This window comes from Vidua chalybeata, chromosome 1, assembly GCF_026979565.1.
Source record: "Vidua chalybeata isolate OUT-0048 chromosome 1, bVidCha1 merged haplotype, whole genome shotgun sequence".
Taxonomy (NCBI): Eukaryota; Metazoa; Chordata; class Aves; order Passeriformes; family Viduidae; genus Vidua; species Vidua chalybeata.
Window position 1 is genome coordinate 497,723 of NC_071530.1, and position 23,216 is coordinate 520,938.

Consider the following 23,216-nt stretch of genomic DNA (forward strand, 5'->3'; position numbering starts at 1 on the left):
CCCCGGCCCCCCCGCCCCGCCGGCGCTGCCCATGGGCCCGGCACGATGCCGGTGCGGCGGGGGCACGTCGCCCCCCAGAACACCTTCCTGGACACCATCATCCGCAAGTTCGAGGGGCAGAGTGAGTGGGGGGGACCGGGGGGGGGGGGACCTGGGGGCCCCGAGGGGGAGCTGCGCGGGGGGAGCGCCCGGGGAGGGGATCGGGAAGCACCGGGGAGCACCAGGCGGGGAGGGCAGTGAGGGGACCGTGGCCCTGGGTGCGTTTGAGGTGACGGGGACAAGCCCGGCAGGGAGGGACCCTGCTCGCCCTGGCGTCCGGGAGTCCCCGGCTCCAGGTGGGCTTGGGGTGACGGGGACAAAGCTGGCTGGTGGGGGATTCCTGCCCACCCTGCCCTCCAGCAGCCCCTGGCTCTGGGGTGCCAGAACTGGGGCTTCCCCACAGTCCCCGAGGTGTGGAGCCCCCACCACCAGCTCACGCTGCTGAGGGACTGGGGGTCCCACTGGCCTGTGCCCCCCGGCACTGCCCGGCAGCCGGTGCAGGGGCACCTGGCAGAGTGGGGGCCCCGGGAGACTGAAAATCTGGGGGTTCCCAGCGCCTCTCTGGGGTCAGGCCCTGAGCATCCCCCAGGCTGGAGACAGGGCGGTGATGTGGGGGGAGTGCTGCCGGTGGGTCGGGCTGGGGGGGTGTCACCCTGCTGGGGGGACAGGCTGTGCTCGGGGGTCTGGCCGCCGCCCTCAGGGTGGGGTGGTGGCGGTCCCAGGGTCCCCATGGTAGTGGTGTCCCCAAGGGGTCTCTGCAGTTGTGGGGATGGATCCCTGAGTCCCTACTGTTGCTGGGAGCCCCTGGGTCCCCGTGGTTTTGGGGTCCCTGCGATGGAGGGATCCCAACAGTTCCGGGGTCCCCACGGTGGTGATGCCGCCAGCTCAGGGGGTCCCTGGGGAGCGAGCAGGACGACTCATGGCCTGCGTGTCCCTGGGGAGCCCAGAGCCGTGGCTGGAGGGGTGTACAGGACCCCCGCCCTGGGCCAGGGCTGCTCCGGCCTGAGCCGCCCGCCCCTCTCCCGCCAGGCCGCAAGTTCATCATCGGGAACGCGCGCGTGGAGAACTGCGCCGTGATCTACTGCAACGAGGGGTTCTGCCGGCTCTGCGGGTACTCGCGGGCCGAGGTGATGCAGCAGCCCAGCACCTGCGACTTCCTGCACGGGCCCCGCACCCAGCGCCGCGCCGCCGCCCAGATCGCCCAGGCCCTGCTGGGCGCCGAGGAGCGCAAGGTGGAGATCTGCTTCTACCGCAAGGATGGTACGGACCCCGCGCCGCGGGCAGGGGGCAGCGGGGACAGCAGGGCTGCGGGAGCGCAAGGTGCAGAGCTACCTCTGCCCAAGGATGGTACTGACCCCCCTGGGGACCCCCCTGGGGACAGCAGGCACAGGGACGGCGCCGGCTGGCAGGAGCTGTTGGCACGGGTGGGAACCCAGGGGACGCTGACACCCCCGGGGGTTCGCAGCGCTCTCCAGAACCGTGATGGCTCCCAGCCTGGCCCTGGTGGCTCCAGACGGGCACCAGCACCCTGCGGGTCCCCCGCCCTTCCTGATGCCATGGTGGCCACCAGGTGTGGCCCAGGGAGCCGCATGTTGTGGGCCCGGGGTTGTGGGGTGCGGTGATCCCCCGCAGAGGGGCACGCAGGGGGCTGTGTCACCTGGAGCAAGGGCAGGGGAGGAGTGCGCTGAGCTGGCGTCACAGTGCCACCATCCCTGTGGGGTTGTGTGGAACAACCGGGCAGGTGGCATCCCGGGGGTCCCTGTGCCGGGCGGTGGGAGCTGTGCCCTGCACAGCCAGGCCGGCTCCCCGCGTTGGTTGTGCTGGTGCTTCCCCTCACCGTGGCCCCGTGCCAGTGCCAGGTGTCCCGGCTGTCACCACAGCTGTCCCAGCTCTGGGCACACGGCCCCGGTTCCGGTGCTGGAGTAAACAAAGCTGGTGCCAGCTGCCGGCGTGGCCACGGCGCCGTGCGGAGCCACCGTGGCCCCGGGAGCCCTGGGAGGTGGGCCGGGGCCAGAGGCACCACTCCTGGCCCTGGCACCCTCGTCCTGCAGGGGCTGTGCCTGGCGCGCCCCTGTGCCCCTCGGACTGCGCAGTGCCGGGCTGTGGGGCACAGGTGGGCGTGGGTGTCCCCCTGGGGCCTGCGTTGAGCCCTCGTTAGGGCGGCACTGATCGGCCTGCCGGGTGCCACCGGCTGTGCCACAGGCGCGGGGGAAATGGGGCTCCTGCCTGGGGCCTGCCTTGGGTCCCCAGAGACCTCGACACCCCCAACTCTGCCCCCCGAGCAGCGTGGGGGTCTCACCCCTTACCAGCCCTCACGTGCTGCCAGGGAGAGGTGGGATGGGGGTTCTCAGAAGGGATGAGGGGTCCCAGCCCTCGGGAGCTTCTTTGGGGCCCATGGGGAAGTGTGATGAGGGCTCTGGGGGTGCTCTGGGAGCCCCCACCGGGACAGGGGCAGTCCCTGGGGACCGTCTGTCTCTCGGGATGAGGGTGGGACCCTGGGCAGTGAGTTAGCCCTGGATCTGGGGTGTCCTGGGTGTCCTGGGCCCCTTGGCCAGAGGCTGCTGCGGGGCTGCCAGCCCTGGGGGCTGCAGTGACACCACCGTGGGGGTCTCCTCCCCATGCCACCGTGCTACCAGCCACTGTGTGAGGCTGCTGGGGGAGGTTCCACTCCCTGCACTGGGACCCCCAGGCACCGTGGGGCAGGGACCTCGTTGCCGTGGCTCCGGCATGCCCGGTGCTCCCGGTGTCGCTGCCATTCCATGGGTGTCCTCGGCATCGTGTTGTGGTGCCCACTGCCGCCCTGCAGCCCCCCCACCGCGAGCCCCCAGTGTGTCCCGGTCCCCGGTGCTGCGTCCCGATCCCCGGAGCCGCGGTGGAGCCGCGGTGGAGCCGTGGAGCCGCCGCGTCGCCGCCGCTGCTGCAGCCATTTGTCTTTGCGACGTGTTGTTTATGGTGCCGGGGACGCGGGGAGGTCACGGCGCCCGTGGGGCACCTGTGTCCCCGTAGGGACACCTCAGGGACCCCAGGCTGGATGGGGGGCAGGGAGGGGGCACAGACGCCCCCGGCTGCTGCTGTGGCCTTCGGGGTCCCCCTGTGCGTGGCCCCCGGTGTTGGTGCAGGGGGGAGCGGCCGAGGGCCGAATCGGGGCCTTGTCACGGTGACACCTCGGGGTGTGGGGGTCCCCCCTGTGCCAGAGGGGTGTCCCCAGCCTGGCTGCAAGCCTGGGGGTGCAGGTGGCTCCTCGGTGCGGGGGTGCAGGTCCCAGGGCAGTGGGTGCGGTAGGGGGGTGCAGAGATGGGGGGACAGGGGGGTCCCCCCGCTTTGGGGCTCCCGGTGCTGGTCCCGGGGTGCTGGGGTGCAGTGTGGGGGTGCGGGGGGATTTGGGGCGCAGCTCTGGCCGTGGGAGATGCACTTAGGGTGAGAGGGGCGAGGGGGGCGGGTTCCATTGCAGTGTGGGGTGCACCTCTGCCACTGCAGTCCCCCCATGGCCCCCGCCCCGGGACCAGCCCCCATCAGGCAGCGGGACCTTGGGGCCTTGGGGGCCTCAAGATTCCCGCGGGGGTGGATGGAGCCGGCGGGGCAGTGCCCACGGCGCGGTGGCACCAGTCCCCTCGCGGCGGTGGCTCGGCGAGGACCCCACGGGAGCCCGGGGCCACCCTGTGCTGGCCCCCGGCCCGCGGCCCCACGTGCGTCAGGGAATCCCCCCGCCGCGGGCACGGGAGCAGGGACAGTGCCAGCTGGCACCCGCCGTGCCAGGCTGCCGGGCCCGGCGCCAGCCGGGGGGACACCGTCAGCGGGGGACGCGGTGCTTTGGCGTCACCCACGTGTCCCCCTGGCACCACCCAGCTGTGTCCCCCCAGGGTCCCCTTGGGGTGCCGGGGGGGAGCAGGATGCCCCCCCCCCCGTCCCCCAGAGGTTGCCCCGGGCTGCCCTGACCACCCCCATTCCCCCCCCAGCTGTGGCACCGGATTAACGCCACAGCTGTTAACGAGTTCTGAGCGGCTTAACCCTGCCCGGCACCCCCAGAGCCCCCCGTGGCCCCCCCGGTGCCGCTGCCCACGCACAGACACGCCACGACATTTGGGGGAGAAATGGGGACACCCCCCGCCCTAACGTGCCTCAGTTTCCCCCCGTGGTGCAGCTGCAGTGGGGCCGTCTGGTGGAGTCAGTGTTGGGGGGCAGGCGGGGTGATCCCGGGGAGGCAGGAAGGGGGTTCAGCAGGAATGGGGGGGGTGGCAGGGGGTGCTCCCAAGGAGGGGGTGCCCAGCAGGGACAGGGGCAGTGTCTCCTGGGATGTTTGGGGCCAGGCAGGGCAGGGATGCCCTCGCGGGCGGGGGTGCCACCCCCCCGTGCCACTGACCCCCTCTCCCTGCAGGCAGCTCCTTCCCGTGCCTGGTGGACGTGGTGCCAGTGAAGAACGAGGATGGCACCGTCATCATGTTCATCCTCAACTTCGAGGCCGTGAGGGAGCCTGAGCCCGGCGAGGCCCCGACCCCCAGCACCAACCACTGGGTCACCCCGGCCCCCTGGGGGCCTGCAGGTGCGGGGGGACAGGGACACCGGGTCACCCCCGGGGACAGGGACACCGGGTCACCCCCAGGTGTGGGGGGACAGGGACACCGGGTCACCCCGGGGACAGGGACACCGGGTCACCCTTAGGTGTGGGGGGACAGGGACACTGGGTCACCTTTAGGTGTGGGGGGACAGGGACACCGGGTCACCCCGGGGACAGGGACACCGGGTCACCCCCAGGTGTGGGGGGACAGGGACACTGGGTCACCCCCAGGGACAGGGACACCGGGTCACCCCCAGGTGTGGGGGGACAGGGACACCGGGTCACCCCCAGGTGTGGGGGGACAGGGACACCGGGTCACACCCTCCTCCTGGGTTCCTGCAGGGGAGTGGGGTCAGTGCTGCCGGGTCAGTGGCAGCTCGTGTCCTGCTGACCCCATGTGCCAGGTGTTGCTATGGGGCGCGTGGGGAGAGCGGGCAGCACCGTGGGGAGGGGGGATCCAACCCTGCCCCTGGCCCCAGCCCTGACTCCAGGGTGCAGCTGATCCCTGTGGCTGAAGCAGGGGATTTGGGGATGTGGGGATTTGGGGATGTGGGGATTTGGGGATGGGGGGATTTGGAGCTGGGTCCTGACCCTGACCCCAAGGCCAGGCCTGACCCAGCCCTGTCCCTCCCCCAGGACGCAGCCGGTCCCTGCGGCTGAAGCTGCTGGCGCTCACGGGCAGCCGCCAGTCGCTGCCCCCCGAGCCGCCCGACGTGGTGGTCGTGGACCCGGGGGTCACGGACCCGCTGGCCACGGACCCCGCCCTGCCTGCCAGCGACTCGGGCCCTGAGGACGCCTCATCCTCGCTGGAGCCCGGTGTTGGGGACCGTCCCGAGGACGAGGCGGCGCTGATGGGGGACCCCGAGCCGCCGGTGACGCAGTCGTCCCCGCGGGCCGAGCGCCTGGCGCTGGCCTTCGCCAACCACAGCCTGGCCAGGAGCCGCTCCCGGGAGCGCCGGTCCCGGGAGAGCCTCCGCAGCCTTCGCCGGGCGTCGTCCGTCGATGACATCGAGGCCATGAAGGGTGACGGGGACAAGCGCTGCCACAGCCGCCACGCCAGCGCCGGTGCCGGCCTGCACCGCGGCTCCAGCACCGGTACGGTCACGCGGGCACGGGGACAGCCATGGGTGCTGGGGACACGGGGCAGCCACAGCCAGAGACCCTGGTGACCCCCATCCCGCTGCCCCACAGCAGGGGCTGGGGACCCCCCCCATCACCACCAAGACCCTCCTAGCCCATCCTGCAGCCCCCTGAGCCACGGGGTGGAGTCACCCTGGGAATCACCTCGGGAGTCGCCTCGTTGGCCCCAGAGCTCGTTAAGCGTATTAAGATAAGGGACAATTATTGTAATGATGTTAAAGGTAACTGAGAGCAGCTCTGCAGGTCCCTGCGGTGGCTGGCACACGGCTGGGGGTCTGCCCCCGCCCCGGGGCTCTGCGTTCCCTTCACCTGCCATGGGCCCCCAACCTGGGAGCTGTGGGATCCCCCCGGGGCCCGTGGGACCCCTGCCCCGGGAGCCCTGGGGAGCTGTGGGAGCTGCCCTGCGGATCCGGGGTGTGTGTGACAGTCCCCCCGCCGTGGTGACGGCGTGTCCCCCCCGCAGGCGCGGTGGCCGCCGTGCGCAGCGCGCTGCTCAACTCCACGTCGGACTCGGACCTGGCGCGGTTCCGGGCCATCGGCCGCATCCCCCAGATCACCCTCAACTTCATGGACCTGCAGCCGGGGGGGCTCCTGGCCCCGCCCCCGGCCCCCCGGCCCATCATTGCCCCCACCAAACTGCGCGACCGCACCCACAACGTCACCGAGAAGGTCACACAGGTGAGACCCGGACGGGGGGACAGGTGACACAGGTGACATACGTCACACAGGTGAGCCCTGGGGGCTGTGGAAGGCCCTGGAGTTGGGTGGGGGCTGACTGGGTGATGCTGGAGGTGCCAGAGGTGGCTAAGTGGTGACAAAGGTTACCACAGCGGCCAGGTGCTGCTGGGAGGTGGCCAGGTGATGCCAGGTGCCCAGGAGGTGCCAGAGGTGGCACGTGGTGCAGAGATGGCTGGGTTGTACCGGGGCGTCCGGACAACTTCAGTGATGTGGCCAGGCTGCGCCAAGATGGCCGAGCAGTGACAAAGTGTCCGAGCAGTGACAAGATGTCCAGGCAGTGCTGGAGGTGCCCGAGTGGTGCCAAAGTGCCCGGGTGATGCCAGAAGTGTCCAGGTGGTGCCAAAGTGACGGAGCAGTGCCAAGGGGGCTCTGGGAGGACTGGCCGGGGGTTGTGACCGTGGTGTTCTGGGGCAGTGGGTGCCGTGGCTGGGGGCGCTCGGGTCCAGGACGGTCCCTGGAGGGCTCCAAGCGAGATGCAGGGGGGCAGACACCGCCAGTGCCCCGGTGCCCCTCGGCCCGGTGCCGTGCCTGCCGGGTGCCAGGCGCTGGCGGCCGCCGCTAATCCGCGGCCCGTTGTGTAACCGCCATCTGCCGCGGGAGCAGGAGGCGCCGCTTAATTACACCCTGATTTCCCTCCGCTAATGATCCGGGGGGGGGGGGGGGGGGGGGGGTCGGCGGCTCCGGGCATCCCCGGAGGGCTGTGCGGGGTGGGGGCCCCGCTGTCTGTCCCTCCCCGCGGTGTCCCCAAGCCTCCCGCGCAGCCCCGGCCGGGGCTGTCCCCGGGGTCCCCGGCAGCTGGCGGGGGACGGAGCGGCCCCGGCGCATCTGCCCGAGCGCCTCGGGTCCCCCCGGCCCCGCACCTGCCCGCACACGTGAGGGGCCCCGTGGGGACCCCCGTTCCCACCCGGAGCTCCAGGCCCCGCTGCCGGGCTCCGGGCGCTCCCCGCGCTGGTGCTGGAGCAGCCGCAGGGCCCTCGGTGGGGCGGGGGGACCCTCTGTGGGCTGGAGGGACCCTTCTGTGGGGTGGCACCCCCCTGACGCCGCACCCCCGACCCCCCCAGCTCCTCACGGAACCTCCTGATTGCCTCGGCCGTGATTAATTGTGCCGCCAGGGTGACGCTGCGCTCTCACTTCCCCCGCCGTTGCCGCGGGGGCCACGAGGGGACACGGGGAGCACGGCTGCGGTCACCGGGCCGGGCTCTGCCCCCCGGCACGGCGAGGGATTCTCGGGGTGCCCCGGTGCTGTGCGGTCGGGCGGAACCGGGGACACGGACACAGGGGGTGCGGGAACTGGGGGCGTGGGGCTGTCTCCGACTCGGGCACGGCGACGCCTCTCGGGTCGGTGGCACTGGGGGACAGAGTGTCCCTGCAGCGGCACCGTGATTCACCCGCGGGGCCGGAGCCAAGCGCCCGTCAAGGTCACCGCGTGCTGGGTGACAGTGACAGGGGCCTGGTGTGGCTGGGGTGTCCTTGACATCCCCACGGCTCGTGGGACCCCCGGCAACTCCTGGTCCGTTCTGGAGGGGATCCCTGGGTGGGGCAGGATAGGGCTGGGGGACCCCAGACCCACTCAGGGTTTGTGGGGACCCGGCGGTGCCACCAGCCAGGGCGTGTCACTGGGGCGTCGCTGGCTGCTGGGGACACCAGGGGCCCCCACTGCGGGACGAGTCCTGCCGACCCCGGCCCCGCTGGCACCGGCTGGGTGGCCGAGGGCGCTGCCCCCCAGGTCCCTCTCACTGGGGCTGGGGGTGCCCGGGGGGGGCCGGGCGGGCGCAGCCGTGGGGCACTGCCAGGGCTGGGCAGTGGCCAGGGACGCGGGGACACCGGGAGCCGTGAATCAGCCGGGGCTGCCAGGGCCAGCTCACCGCTACCGTCACTGTCCGTGTGCCCGTCACTGTCCGTGTCCCCACCATCACTGTCCTTGTCGCCACCACCGCTGTCCCCATCCCCGTCATCGTCCCCGTCCCCATCCCGCTGTGACAGGGCTGTGCGAGTCACACTTGGGGGGATCCCTCGCGGGGCCCGGGGGGCCGCAGGTGCCAGCTGGCAGCGGGGACAGGGGGTGGCGGTGGAGCAGGCGGGGAAGGCACCGGCTCCGCGGACCCCCGTGCCCCACCTCGCCCCGGTGTCCCCGCGGGGCCGTTCCCGGGCGCTCCCGGTCCCTCCTCCGGGGAGTGGCGACGGCTGGAGCCGGGGGGGGCCCGGCGGGGGCGAGCGGCGGGGAGGGCTCGGGGGGTCCCGCCCCGCTCCATCTGCCGCGCGCAGGGCCGGGGGCGGCGGGGGGAGCGCGGGGACCCCCGGAGCGCGGCCATGGCCCCGGCGCGGCGCGACAGCGGCGACCGCGGCGACCGCCCCGACGGGGAGCGGCGGGAGCGGGTCCGCCGGGCCGTGCGGGTGTCCAGCCTGGTGGCACAGGAGGTACGGGCCGGTCGGGGGCGCGTCCTGGCGGTACGGGATGCGCGGGGAGGCCGGGGGGAGCCGGGGGTCGCGGCGGTTCTTACCGGGAGGGAAAATGGGCCCCACGGTTTGGCACCGCCGCACGTGGGCTCGGGGTCCCGGGGGCGTCCCCCGCCGGCGTGGGGGAAACGGAGCGGGCGGGCACCGCGGGTCGTGCGGGGCGGCTCTGGGGGTCGCCGGGGGGATCTGGGGGCTCTGCGGAGGGTCCTCCCGCTGGGGGATCGGGGTCCCATTGTCTTTTCACCGTGCGCGCCCACAGCGTCCCGGGGCTGTCCCCATGCCGGGAAGGAGGGGATGGAGCGCTGGGGACAGCGGTGGGGCTGCAGGCGGCTCTGAGGGGCACCGGGGGGCTCTGGGGGTCCCCCCGCGGCGGAAACGGGGCCCCGCTGTGGTCCCACAGCACGCGGGCACGGGGGTCTCCCCATGCCGGGATGGGGGGGAGGGGGGCGGGCACCGGGGATCCTGGCCGGAGTGTTTGGATGGGTTTGGTGGTCCCGGGATTTTCGGGGGGGGGGGGGGGGGTCTCCCCCCGCGGCGGGAACAGGGACCCGCAATTTATCGTGCCACGCGTGGGTGCGGGGTCCCGGGGGTGTCCCCACGCCGGGATGGGGGACGCAGAGCGGGGTTGGCACTGGGGGTCGCAGCAGGCGGCTCTGAGGGGCTGCGGGGGGCTGGGGGGCCCGAGGAGGCCTGGAGTGTCCCCCGCTGGGGAAGAGGCTCCTGTGGCTCATCCTGCCCTGAGGGGGTGTGGGGTACCGGGGGTGCCCCCGCGCTTGGGGTGGGGGGACACTGGTGGTTGTGGTGGGCGATTCTGGAGGTCCAGGGGGATCTGGGGCCCCCCAGTGCCTCCCGGGAGGTTGGGGGACCCTCACGGGTCCCCACTGCCCACCTGGTGCCGTGGCCGGGCCGGTGCTGTGTCCCGCTGTGCCATGGTGGCTTGTGGTGTGGCGAGGGGTAACTGCCCGTGGCTGGCACGGCCTCTGCTGTGTCCCAGGTGGTCCCCAGTGTGTCCCAGGTGGTCCCCAGTGTGTCCCAGGTGGTCCTCGCAGCCGTTCCCTTGCCAGTGGCCCGTGGCTTTGGGGTGGGTGTGGGTCAGTGCCAGCGTCACCGGGTAGGGGTCGGAGCTGGGGCGGGCGCACCGCCCCCAGGGACGTCACCCCGTCCCACAGGGACGTCACCCGGTCACGGGGCTTGTCCCCCACCCTGCCACGGGTGCCACAGGCAGCGGGTGCCACTGTCGCTGCCCGCCCAGGGCGGCCCTGTGTCCCCTGTGCCCATGTCGGGGGGTCCCGAGGGTGCTGCGACGCCGCAGCTCAGCGCCGTGAGTAGCCCCGATGCCACCCCGGGGGGACAGCAGTGCGGGGAGGGGAACGTGGGGGGGCTCCCCAGCCTCGGGATGTCTGTACTGTTGGGGTGTCTCCTGTGTCGGGGTGTCCCCACGGTGGTCTGGGGTCACCTGGCTGATAGCTGATGCTGCCCTGCTGGTGACCACATCGGGTGACACCTGCAGGGCGACAGGGATGTCGTGGGGGGTCAGTGTCCGTCTGGCTGGGGGTGTCCCCGCGACTCCCAGCGCCTCAGGGTCAGTGACAAGGTGGGTGTCAGTGTTCAGGTTTGTGAGGTCTGGGGGTCTTAGACCCTGGTGGGGCATTGGGCGGGTGCCAGGGCCTGGTTAGGGCCCGTGTGGGGTACCCCGGCAGGTGTCGGGTACCCAGGAAGGTGAGGGGTACCTGCCAGGGTGAGTGCTGGGTGCCCATGGGGGCCTTGGGGGTCCCTGCATGTACCTGCCAGTGCTGGTGTTGGGTGCCTGTGGGTGCTGGTCCCTAGTGGGACAGGATTTGGGGCTCTCTGGCTGTGGGGTCCCTGCTGGAGCAGATCTGGGGCTCCCTGGCTGTGGGGTCCCTGCTGGGGCAGGATTTGGGGCGCTGTGGCTGTGGGGTCCCTGCTGGGGCAGGATTTGGGGCACTGTGGCTGTGAGGTCCCTGCTGGGGCAGGGGTGGGGGTCCGGGTGCAGGGGGTCAGTCAGGGTGTTGGGGGGCTGTTGGGGGGCTGTCGGGGGGTGCCGGGCCTCCCCCTGTCCCGGCCCGGGTATTTGGGGTGCGCCGTGGGCGCAGGTGTCTGGGTCGAGGCAGGTGCGGCGCCGGGTGTCCCGGGGGGGCGGGGGGTGGCGGTGTCACCGCAGGTGTCGGGGACGCGTCACCAGGGCGGGACGTGTCGCCGCGTGTTGCCGAACGTGTCACCGGCACCGCCGCCATCTGTGTCACCGTGACTGACGGGTGTCGAGGCGGGGGGGGTGGCACCGGGGGCTTCGGGATGTCGCCGCATATCGGCCCCGTCCTGACATACGCGCCAGGGGTGGGGGTCCCACCCGTGCGTGGGGAGGGGGGGTGTCCCCAGCCCCTCTTCGTGGCACCCCCGAGCCCTGCTGGCACGGGGGCCCTGGGGGGCGGGGAGGGGCTGGGGACTGTCCCCATGGCTGGGGACATGCTGGGCCGGGGGCTGCCCCGCCACTTGGGGGGCTGCAGACCCCACGGCTGGGGGTCGGGGGGGCTCTGCGTGTCCCTCCCGTGCGTGCGGGGGGCTGGCACAGGGACGGGGTGCCAGGACAGTCCCTCGCCCCTGGCTGGGACCCCCGGGACCCGGCATGGGCTGCACTGGGGGTGCTGACCAGATGCTGGGGAGGGGGGTGAATCGCGGGGGGCTTGACAGATGTATCCGTGGGGCTGATGCGTGGGGGTGTATTTTGGGGGTCTGTGGCTAAGTGGGCGTCCTGGTCACTCTCCCGTGCCTTCCATCCCTGCCCACTTTCCTGCAGGGCCGGGGGTCCCAGTTAGGGGTCACGTGGTGGGGGCGAGTTCGGGGGGGGTGTGGGCCACCCCCAGCCCGTGGGGGCCACACGGGTCGGGGGGGGGGGGGAGCGGGGGGGCCCGTAGCCGGCGGGACCCCCCCTGCCCCCGGGGCCTTCCGCGGGCCCCGGGCCCCCCGCCCCCACGCCGCAGGCCGGGATTTGTCCCACTTTGCCGCGGCAGCTGCGATAAATTTAGCGGCAGGAGCGGCTGGTGGCTGGAGCCGCCCCCCGCCCCCCCCGCCCGCCCCTCCCCCGCTGCCCCCCCCGGGCCCCCCCTCCCCCCGCTCACACCGCAGCCGGCACAGCCGGGGGGGCTCGGGCACTCTGGGGCTGGGGTCCCCCTCCGGGACCTCCCTGGGGACACCCCCAGGCTGGCACCGGCGGGGGGGGGGGGGCTCTGTGCCACGGTACCTGCCACCCCCCCACTGTCCCCAGGGCCCCCGTCACACCCCCAGGGGAAGGCGCCTGGGGCACGGGGGGCGTTGGGGTGCAGCCCCCCGGGAAGGGGGTGGGAACGGGGACCCCCCGCACGCAGGACACGCGTGGCCTCGTCCCGCCGTCACACGGTGCGTGGGGACACGGGTGGCAACGGGAATCCCCCGCGTGGGGGCGGCGGCTGTGACGCAGGAGCTGCCGTGTGTCCCAGTGCTGTCATCGCGTGTCACCGTGTGTCCCGGCACTGTCACCACGTGTGCCAGCAGCACCGCCGTGTGTCCCAGTGCCGCCGCTCCGTGTCCCTGGGGCTGTGCGCCTCTGTCGCTGTGTGTGTCACCGCGTGTCCCCGTGTCACCGCGTGTCACCGCGTCCCGGTGCCGTCACCCTGTGCCCCAGCCGTGTCGCCGTGTGTTCCCAGCACCGCATGTCCCATCGCCCCATGGCCGCTCCCGCTGCCCCACGAGGCCTCCGCGGCTGGTGGGCCCTGGGGACAGAGGCGACATGGCCCGTGTCCCGGGGGGGCCGTGGCAGTGGGGGGACACGTTTGGCTGCGCCCGCAGGATGGCAACCGCACCCCAGCCTGTGGCCCCGCGCGGCTCGGGGACGTGCCCGGCGTGTCCCTGTCGCAGTGTGGGCCCTGACCCGCTGCTCGGTGCGTGGACAGCGCTCTCCCCGCACACCTGGGCCAGGTGTGGGTGCCGTGGCGGTGCCCGGGGGCTGCGGGGGGGTTGTGACACGTCCCACCCCGTGCCGTGTCGCGTGTGGGCACCCACAGCCGCAGCAGTGTCGCCGACCCCGCGGTGCGTCCCCGTGCCGGAGGGGGCGGTGGGGGGCCGGGGGGGCTGCCCTGGCCCTGGCCGTGGCAGCAGCAGCGGAGCAGCCTGGGAAAAATTTCCGCCCCAATAATTCCTGTCTGCTCCGGCGGAGCGCGGCTGGCGCGCACCGCGACGGGGGTCCCCGCTGCCGCCGGGGGTCCCCGCTGCCGCCGGGGGTCCCCGGGCACACAATGGGCACGGGCCCGGGGTGGGGGGGTCCCTGGCACCCCCGGGCCGGCGGGGGCTGACCCCTGCTGCCCGCCCCGAGGATGCTGCCCGCGCTCCTGCAGCTGCTGCAGGAGTTCCCGGGCGCCTCCCCTGCGCCCCCCCGGCCCGGGCCGCCCCCCGGGCCCTGCCCCATGCCCGGGGTCCCCCTCTGCAGCGCCTGCCTGGGGCTCCGCCGCGATGGCACCGGGCACCGTCAGGAGGAGAAGGTACCGGTACCGCCCTTCCGCGCCCCCCGGGCACCCGGCAGGGGGGGCGGGGGTGCCGCGGGGGGGGCTCTGTGCCCACCCCAGACCTGGCGGTGGCTGTGGGAGCCTCGGGCCGTGTCCTCGGCACCTGCTCGGGAGGGTTTGGGGGCTTACATGAAGCTCTGGCTCTGTGTGATGGGGGCACCCCGGCCCCCATAGGGGTGCCCTCGGGGCTGGGGGGCCGATGGGGCGGGGGGGGGTGGTAGCCATCCCCTCCCTGTGGGGCAGCAGCAGATGAAGCCCCACGGTGGGTCTGGAGGGGCAAGGAGACCCCCAGGGGTGCAGGGGGACCGTGACCCCCACAGGGCAGAAGGGAGGCAGTGACCCTGTGGGACACCGGACGGGGGGGCCGTGGGTCACCCCCTGTCACCTCCCACCCTTGCTGTGGGGCTGTGCGTGGTGATGGACCCTGTAGACCACCCCCAGGCACCCCCGAGGATGACCAAGACCCCACAAAGACCCCTGAGGTGCCCCCCAGGACGTGCGGGTGTTCTGCACAGGGACTGGCACGTGGGGAGGGGTCTGTGCCCTCCAGATGGAAATGCCAGGGGGAGGCCGTGCCCCCCGATGGGGGTGGCCACGGCTGGGGACACAGGGCAGCATCATGTCTGTGGGTGTTTGGGGTGGGAGCTGCCCTGCTGGTATTTGTGGGGCAGGAGGGGGTTGTGGGGCAGCTCTGTGGTGTGGGGGGCTTTGTCCCCCTGTGCCCTCCAGCTGTTGCCCTGGCACCCCTGGTCACACGTGGTGGTGTCCCTGCACCCCCCCCGTCGCCTGTGCTGGGGTCCCTCTGCACCCCCAGAGTCACAGAACCGTTGTTTTTGGGAAGGACCTTTAGAACCACGAGGTCCAGTGCTGACCCAAGGCCCCTGACCCAGGTGCCCACCTCTCCCCAGGCTGGGGGTCTGAGCCCTGCAGCAGCACCGCCCCCCTGCAGCCCCCCACACCCCCTTCCTTGCCCTTTTTGGGGTCCCGCCGCACCCCAGAGAGTCACAGAACTGCTGAAGCTGTAAAGGCCCCCCAGAACCGCTGGGTCCAGCCCTGACCCACCACGGCCAACACCCGGCCCTGACCCACCGTGGGCAAGGCCACCGAGCCACGGCCCCTGGCACCACGTCGCTCGGGGGCTGGGGTCGCAGGGGCTCAGTCCTGTGGGGTGCTGGGGTGCAGGACCGAGCCCCGTGTGTGCCCCGGCCCAGGTGCTGTCCCTGGGTGCCGACGTGCTCCCCGAGTACAAGCTGCAGGCGCCGCGCATCCACCGCTGGACCATCCTGCACTACAGCCCCTTCAAGGCCGTGTGGGACTGGCTGATCCTGCTGCTGGTCATCTACACGGCCATCTTCACGCCCTACTCGGCCGCCTTCCTGCTCAGTGACTCCGAGGAGGCCCAGCGGCACCAGTGCGGCTACTCCTGCAGCCCCCTCAACGTGGTGGACCTCATCGTGGACATCATGTTCATCATCGACATCCTCATCAACTTCCGCACCACCTACGTCAACTCCAACGAGGAGGTGGTCAGCCACCCCGCCAAGATCGCCATCCACTACTTCAAGGGCTGGTTCCTCATCGACATGGTGGCCGCCATCCCCTTCGACCTGCTCATCTTCGGCTCTGGCTCCGAGGAGGTGACACGGGGACACAGGGCGCGGGGGTGCCAGCCGCGCTGGCTGCGCAGTGCTGTTCTGCGCTGGGGGTCCCACCTGTGCCCCCACTGCTGGGGTGGATGTTGGGGGGGTGGGTGCTGTTCCTGGGTGCTGGGTCCTCCCGTGGGGAGTGCCTGGGGGTCCCACATGCACCGCCAGGCCAGGACACCACCAGTGCCCCTGGTGACCCCCCTGGGCCTCCTTCCCGGACCACCTTTGCTCCGGGTGGGACACCTGGGGCTGGTATGGGGAGAGGGGCAGGGGCTCATGGCAGCCTCTGCCCTTCCAGAGATCTGTGGGCGCTCTCTGGCTCTGCTGTCCTGGTGACCTCCCTCCCCACACACCTTCACCCTGGGGGGCACCTGGGGCAGGAGGAGACCCCCAGAATGGGAGTGCCTGGCTTGGGGCAGGGGCCCCCCACCCTTCTGGGGTTCTGAGGGTATCTCTTCACTGTCGTCCCCCACTTTTTTCCCGTCCCCCAGACGACGACGCTGCTGGGGCTGCTGACGTGGGGAGAGAGCAGGGAAGCCCCCTCACCCTTCTGTGGGTCCCCGGGGCATCCGCACCCCCTGTAACCCTTTCCCTGCCGTTGCCCAGACCACGACGCTCATCGGGCTGCTGAAGACGGCGCGGCTGCTGCGGCTGGTGCGGGTGGCGCGGAAGCTGGACCGCTACTCGGAGTACGGCGCGGCCGTGCTCTTCCTGCTCATGTGCACCTTCGCCCTCATCGCCCACTGGCTGGCCTGCATCTGGTACGCCATCGGCAACGTGGAGGGGCAGCGCACGGGCTGGCTGCACGCGCTGGGACAGCAGATCGGCAAGCCCCTCAACGGCAGCTTCGGGCCCTCCATCAAGGACAAGTACGTCACCGCGCTCTACTTCACCTTCAGCAGCCTCACCAGCGTCGGCTTCGGCAACGTGTCCCCCAACACCAACTCCGAGAAGATCTTCTCCATCTGCGTCATGCTGATCGGATGTGAGTGCCCCGGGGAGCGAGGGCGCCTGCGCGGGTGTGACGAGCTGTGTGAGCGTGCGTGAGCACCCGCGTGTGCAGCCAGGTGTGTGAGAGCCCCGGGGCCTTGGCCACCCCACCCCAACACCAGCTCCAGGAGGATCTTCTCCATCTGCATCAGGCTGGTGGGATGTCAGTGGCCATGGGGTGTGAGAGCACCTGTGAGTGTGCACACCTGTGTGTGTGTGTGTGTGTGTGTGTGCACACCTCTGTGTGTGTGAGTGTGCACACCTGTGTGTGTGTGTGCACACCTGTGTGTGTGAGTGTGCACACCTCTATGTGTGTGTGTACACACCTGTGTGTGTGTATCCACACTCCTGTGAGTGTGCACACCTGGGTGTGTGCACACCTGTGAGTGACACCTGTGTGTGTACGAGTGTGCACACCTCTATGTGTGTATCCACACTCCTGTGAGTGTGCACACCTCTGTGTGTGTGTGTGTGTGCATACCTGTGTGTGTATAACCTCACACCTGTGTGTGACACCTGTGCCTGTACCCATGCACAGGGGGGCTGTAGGAGCACCCCCAGGCTCAGTTTTGGGGCCAGCCCTGTTTGACGCCTTCACCGATGCTCTGGGGGTTGGGGGCCCCTCGTGGCCTGTCCTCAGGTGACACAGCTGGCTGGGATGTGGCTCTGCTGGGGGACAGGAGGCTCTGCCAAGACCCATGGGCAGGGGACACCTGTGGGTCACACCAGCCCCATGGAACCCCCAGGCCGGGCACAGGGGCTGGTGACAGTGGCTGGACACGAGCCCAGGGGTGCCCGGGTGGGCAAGAGGCTGACGGCCCCTGGGCTGTGCCAGCCCCGGTGTGGGCACAGCCCAGGGCAGGGACTGTCCCCTGTACTGGCCCTGCTGAGGGACCCCCTGGAATCCCGGGGGCAGCTCTGGGCCCCTCCCCACAGGGGAGCCCTGGAGGGGCTGGAGCGTGTCCAGGGAATGGAGCTGGGAAGGGGCTGGAGCCCCAGGAGAGGCTGAGGCAGCTGGAAAGGGGCTCAGCCTGGAGAAAAGGGGGCTCAGGGGGGACCTTGTGGCTCTGCACAGCTCCTGACAGGAGGGGACAGCCGGGGGGGTCGGGCTGTGCTCCAGGGAACAGGGACAGGAGCAGAGGGAACGGCCTCAGGCTGGGCCAGGGGAGGTCAGGGAGGATTTTGGGAATGTTCCTCCTGGAAAGGGCTCTCCAGCCCTGGGACAGCTGCCCAGGGCAGGGGTGGTTCCCCATCCCCGCAGGGATTTAAAAGCCCTGTGGATGTGGCACTTGGGGACATGGTCAGTGGTGGCCTTGGCAGTGCTGGGGAACGGGTGGGCTTAGGCATCTGAGAATTCCCTTGAGGACTCTTGGCACCACCGTGACGATGACGCCCCTCCATGACAATGGGGACCCTCACGATTGTGGGGCCCAGTGACAGTGGGAAACCCTTGTGGTGGTGGGGACCACTGTGACGAGGGGCACTCCTGTGAAGATGGGGACACTCCCGTGATGATGGCAGCTCCTGTGCTGATGGGACTCCTGTGACAAAGGGCACTCTGTGGTGATGGACACCCCCCTGTGACAGTGGGGACCCCCGGTGACACTGGGGACCCCATGACAGTGGGCACCCTCCACGATGATGGGTGCCCCACACTACAGCCCTGGCAGCAGTGGGGGGGTTTGGGGAGCTTTGTGGGGGTTTGGGGTGCAGAGCCCCCCGACGTGCCCCCCCAGCACCGATGTACGGCAGCATCTTCGGGAGCACCTCGGCCACCACCCCGTGCTCGTACCTGGGGACACGGGGACCCCGCACCCCCGGCCCGGGGGGTGGCAGGGGAGGTTTGGGGGGCTCGGGGGCGCAGAGCCGCCCTGACCGTGCCCCCCCCCCCAGCGCTGATGTACGCCAGCATCTTCGGGAACGTGTCGGCCATCATCCAGCGGCTGTACTCGGGCACGGCGCGCTACCACACGCAGATGCTGCGGGTGCGCGAGTTCATCCGCTTCCACCAGATCCCCAACCCGCTGCGCCAGCGCCTCGAGGAGTACTTCCAGCACGCCTGGTCCTACACCAACGGCATCGACATGAACGCGGTGAGACCCCCGAGGAACCCCAAAAGCACCCCAAACCCCCATGGGACCCCTGAACCCCCCCCTGGCCCGCAGCTCCTCTTCCAGCACGCCTGGTCCTGCACCAGCAGCATTGACATGAACGCGGTGAGACCCCTGAAAAACCCCAAAAGTACCCCAAACTCCCGTGGGACCCCTGAACCCCCCCTGGCCCTCAGCCCCAACTCCTCAGGCAGCACTTCCAGCTCACCTGGTCCTGCACCAGCGGCATCGGCGTGACCGTGGCGAGACCCTCCGGGACCCCTAAAGCCTGCCACGCCCCTGACCCCTGGGACCCCCAAAGCGCTGTGCCCCCCTGTGACCCCCCCGGTGCCCCCCAGGTGCTGAAGGGGTTCCCCGAGTGCCTGCAGGCCGACATCTGCCTGCACCTGAACCGCAGCCTGCTGCAGAACTGCGCCCCGTTCCGGGGGGCCACCAAGGGCTGCCTGCGGGCGCTGGCCATGAAGTTCAAGACGACTCACGCGCCCCCCGGGGACACGCTGGTGCACGCCGGGGACGTGCTCACCGCGCTCTACTTCATCTCCCGCGGCTCCATCGAGATCCTGCGCGGCGACGTCGTGGTCGCCATCCTGGGTGAGCCCCCAGAAGCGGCACCGGGGGTCCCGCGGTGCCCCACGGGGCAGCCGCTGCCTTCGGGGGTCCTGTGGCGTCACCCGGTCCTGGTGCCCCCAGGGTGACACCCCATCTCCTGGAGACCCCCCGCTGCTCCTCGGGTGACACCCCACCTGCCTCCCGAGGGATCCCCCCCCCCATCCCGGGACCCCCCAGTGCTGGGGAAGCCGCATACTGACCCCCGCCTCTTGGGGACCCCCCAGTCCTGTGCACAACCTGAGTGTCCCCCCGGTGACACCCTGGCTCCCGGGCACGCCAAGTGACTCCTGCACCTCCCGGAGCCCCCCAAGCTCTGGGGTCACCTTGAGTGCCCCCGGGGGTTCCCCTCAGCCCTGGTCACAGCCGAGTGCCCCGGGGTGACCCCTCCCTCCCTTCCGGGTGTCCCCCCCGGCTCCCCCAGGTCAGAAGGACACCTCTGGGAGCCGCAGGGGTGGCCGGGGCAGTGCAGGGACCCGCGGAGCCCCCGCAGCCCCCGTGACCCCCGCACCCGGCAGGTAAGAACGACACCTTCGGGGAGCCGCTGCACCTGCACGCCCGGCCCGGGAAGTCGCGGGCGGACGTTCGGGCGCTCACCTACTGCGACCTGCACAAGATCCTGCGAGAGGACCTGCTCGAGGTGCTGGACATGTACCCCGAGTTCTCCGACCGCTTCTGGGGCACCCTCGAGATCACCTTCAACCTGCGCGACGTGAGGGGGGGCCCGGGGGGGGGGGGGTGGGGTTCCAGAATGGGAGGTCCTGAGCAAGCCGGGAGGTCCAAGTGAACCGGGGGGTCCTGGAAAATTGGTGGTCCCGGCCAAATAAGGGGGTTCAGAGGAAGCTGAGGGGGGTCCTGAGCAGTTCGGAGGGTCCTGAGCAAACTGGGAGTCGTGAGGAAGCTGGGGGAGTTTGGAGCAGGTTGTTGAGGGGTTTCAAGCAGTCTGGAGGGATTCTGAGCAAGCCAGGAGAGCCCCGAGAAGGGCTGGGGGTCCTGGGCAAGGGAGGGGGCGCTGAGCAAATTGTGAGGGGCTGAGAGCTCTGGGGGGGTCCTGAAGGAGCGGGAGGGGTCCGGCAGCCCCCCGACTGTGCCCCCCGTGTCCCCGCAGACCAACATGATCCCCGGCTCCCCGGGCAGCGACGAGCTGGACGGAGGCTTCTCCCGGCTCCGGCGCCGCAAGCTGTCCTTCCGCCGGCGCCCCGAGAAAGGTGGGGGTCGGGGGGGCCGGGACCCCCGGGGGTGACCCAGGGTCTCGGTGGCCCGGCCCTGACCCCGCTCTGTCCCCTGCAGATGCCCCCAGTCCCGAGGAGTCCCGGGCGCTGCGGGGGGACGGCGGGGGTGGCCAAGCCCCCGGAGCCCCCCGAGGCCCGGCCGAGTGGGACCCCCCCAGCCGCTCCAGCTGCGGCTCCAGTGACGAGGAGGAGCCCCCCGCGCCCCCTCCAGGGGCCACCGCGCTGTCCCCGTTCCGCAGTGCCCCCCCGGCTCCCCCCGAGCCCGAGGAGCGAGAGGGCAGCGATATGTGCAACCCCCTCTCAGGTGGGTCGGGGGGCTTGGGCTGGGGGCTCAGAGGATGCCCCAAAACCCTGGCACTGCTGTCCCCAGCCCTGCCCCAGCCCCCATCCCCTGTCCAGCGCCTGCCACTGCTCCCCTGTGCTCCCCTCCATTCCTTCCCTCCCCACTCAGGGTCCTGCAGACCCCCCAAAAACTGCAGCACTCCCTGGCTCCCCAGCCCCTGACCCCCCTCTCACACTGCCCCTGCACCCCTGGAGCCCTCCAGGTGAAAGTTGGGGTGGGGTGGGGGTTCCCCACTGCTGCTCTCCTCACTCAGGGTTCCAGAGCTCCCCCCAAAACCTTGAACCCCCCCATTCTCAGCCCTCCCCCTCAACTGCCCCTGCACCCCCTCAGGTGGGGATAGGGGTCTCTGGTTGGGCAGGGAGGGTCCCAATCTTCCCCTCCCTGTTTGCGGCTGTGGAGCCCCCCCAAAAGCCCCAGCCCCCCTCCCCACCCCTCCCCCAGTCCCCTGGATCCCCAAAACCTCTCCCCTCATTTCACAACCCCCCCAAACCCATTCACTCCCCTCCTTTTCCAGGCGCCTTCTCGGGGGTCTCCAACATATTCAGTTTTTGGGGTGACACCCGGGGCCGCCAGTACCAGGAGCTCCCCCGTTGTTCCCACGGGCCCCCCCCAAATCCCCCCCGACCCTGACCCGCCGCCAGCGCTCCGACCTGGAATCCCGCTTGGATGTGCTCCAAAAACAGCTCAACAGGTAAATCTGGGGGGCTCAGGTGGGACCCGGGGGGGGGCTTAGGCCAGTGGGACCCCATGGGAGCCCCCCCACTGCCAAAGGGGTCCGGAGAGCCCTGAGAGGAAAAGAAGCAAGGGGAGACCCCCAACCCAAGCTGAGCCCCCCGAGCCACCTGAGAGATGGGTGGGACAGGGATGGGGGTCCTGGGGGGCCGGTGGGGGTGGGCTGGGGGGGTCGCACGTCTCATCCCGTCGTGGCCCCGCTCGCACACGGCTGTTGCAGGCTGGAATCGCGGCTGAGCACGGACATCTCCTCCATCGTGCACCTGCTGCAGCGCCAGGTGCCGGTGCCCCCCGCCTACAGCGCCGTGACCTCCCCGCACCAGCCCCCCCCGGGGCCGCTGCCCCCCGCCCTGCCCGTCACCCCCATCCGGCCGCTCGCTCAGGTGAGGGACTCCGGGCGTTTGGGGGTGTTCCACTGCCGGGCTCTGTGGGTTGGGGTCACCCCCGAGCCCCCCCGGGCTGGGGGTGTGCCTGGTTCGGGGGGCACCCCTTCGTCCTGCTGTCCATCGTGGGCTGGGGTCACCCCTGAGCCCCCCGGGCTGGGGGTGCCGCCCTCCTGTGCCCGCCGCCCGCGTCCTCCTGCCCCTCTGTGCGCGGGGGTCACCCCCTGGGGGTGCCGGTAGTGCGGGGGCACCCCGAGCCCCGGTGCGGGGCGGCGGTGCCCCCCCAACACCGACCCCCTGTTCCGCAGGTCCCGCGCCCCCCGCGCGCCCCGGACCCCCCGGACGTGGTGCTGCTGCTGGAGCCGCCCCCCCCGCGGCGCCGCTCCCTGCCCGGGGCGCTGCCCCCCCCCGCGGGGACCCCCCCGGGGACCCCCCCGCTCCAGAGACACTGCTCCGACCCCGGCAGCTAATGGGAGCGCCGGGGCGCGGCGGGACCCCCGGAGCCACGGGACCCCCGACCCCGGAAAGCGGGACCCCCGGAGCCCTCGGACCCCAGGACGTGGGAGCCCTGGAGTCCCCAGACCCCGAGACACGGGACCCCCAAAGCCCAGGACGTGGGACCCCTGACCCCGGAGTGTGGGAGCCCTGGACCCCGGCACGTGGGACCCCTCGGCCCGCAGCCCTGGACGCCACGACCCGGGACCCCCGGAGCCACAGGATCCCTGGCTCTGGACCCTGGGAGCCCCGGAGCCCTGGAAGTCCTGGAGCCCTGGGACCCCCAGCCCCGGAATGTGGGACCCCCAGAGTCCTCGGAGCCCCACACCCTGGCACCTGGGACCCCTGGAGCCTGGCACCTGGGACCCCCGGGGCTGCGGGACCCCTGTCCCCAGCATGTGGGACCCCCAAAGCCCAGGCCGCGGGACACCCAGAGCCCTGGGACCCCTGACCCCAAAAGGTGGGGGCACAGATCCCGCAGCCGTGGGGTCCCCAGAGCCCTCCCCCGGCCCGGCCCGCCGGGGCTCCGGCCACTGCCCCATGGACACTGCCCTCGGTGCCGGCGGCCAGCGGGGGAACTCGGGGCCGCCGGGACCCCCCCTTATCCCGCCTCACCCTGGGGCCCCCTGCCCCGGACTGTCAGACTGTGCTGCTCTTCCTCCTCCTCCTCCTCCTCCTCCTCCTCCTCCTCCCCGAGCCCCGGGGCGGCGGGGGGGTGCACAGGTGTGTGTGTGCACAGGTGTGCACAGGTGTGTCCCCGGGTCCTGTCCCCAGGACGTCACGTGTGTGTCGGGGGGTCCCGCTGCGCTGGGACACGCGTGTTGCCCCCCGTCCGTGTGTGTGTGTGTGTGTGTGTCCCCCCGCCGTGTCCCCGCCGTGTCCCCCCCCAGGACCCCCCAGTCACGGGTGGGGCCGGTGGCTCCGTGTGTGCCCCTCCCGGCTGAGGGAGGGTCGGGACCCTCCGTGTGCCCCTTCCCGCCCGGCCGGGCCGCGCGTCCCCCGAGCCCCCGGCCGCTCCCCCCGCACAGCCGGGTGACGCGTGGCACTGTCACCCCACGCACAGGGAGGGGGACGCAGGGCTCGAGGGGCTGCCGCTGCCCGGCCGCCCCGTAGCGTGTGCCGTGTTTGTCCCATGTCACCCCTGCATGTCACCCCCGCGTAGGTGCCCCCAATAAACCAGACAGAGACCCCCG

At 71.7% G+C, this 23,216-nt stretch overlaps 1 protein-coding gene across 1 annotated transcript; it reads left to right on the forward strand.

The window, feature by feature from the left end:
* Positions 1 to 23,216, forward strand: KCNH2 (potassium voltage-gated channel subfamily H member 2). The gene is given in 16 exon segments (XM_053936509.1): positions 1 to 121; positions 1,069 to 1,299; positions 4,415 to 4,579; positions 5,231 to 5,689; positions 6,198 to 6,412; positions 14,697 to 15,122; positions 15,738 to 16,116; positions 18,015 to 18,214; positions 18,571 to 18,823; positions 19,357 to 19,550; positions 19,947 to 20,046; positions 20,129 to 20,374; positions 20,928 to 21,026; positions 21,029 to 21,104; positions 21,366 to 21,528; positions 21,837 to 23,216. Coding segments are annotated over 16 exon segments (3,444 nt in total). The 5' UTR covers positions 1 to 45; the 3' UTR covers positions 21,999 to 23,216.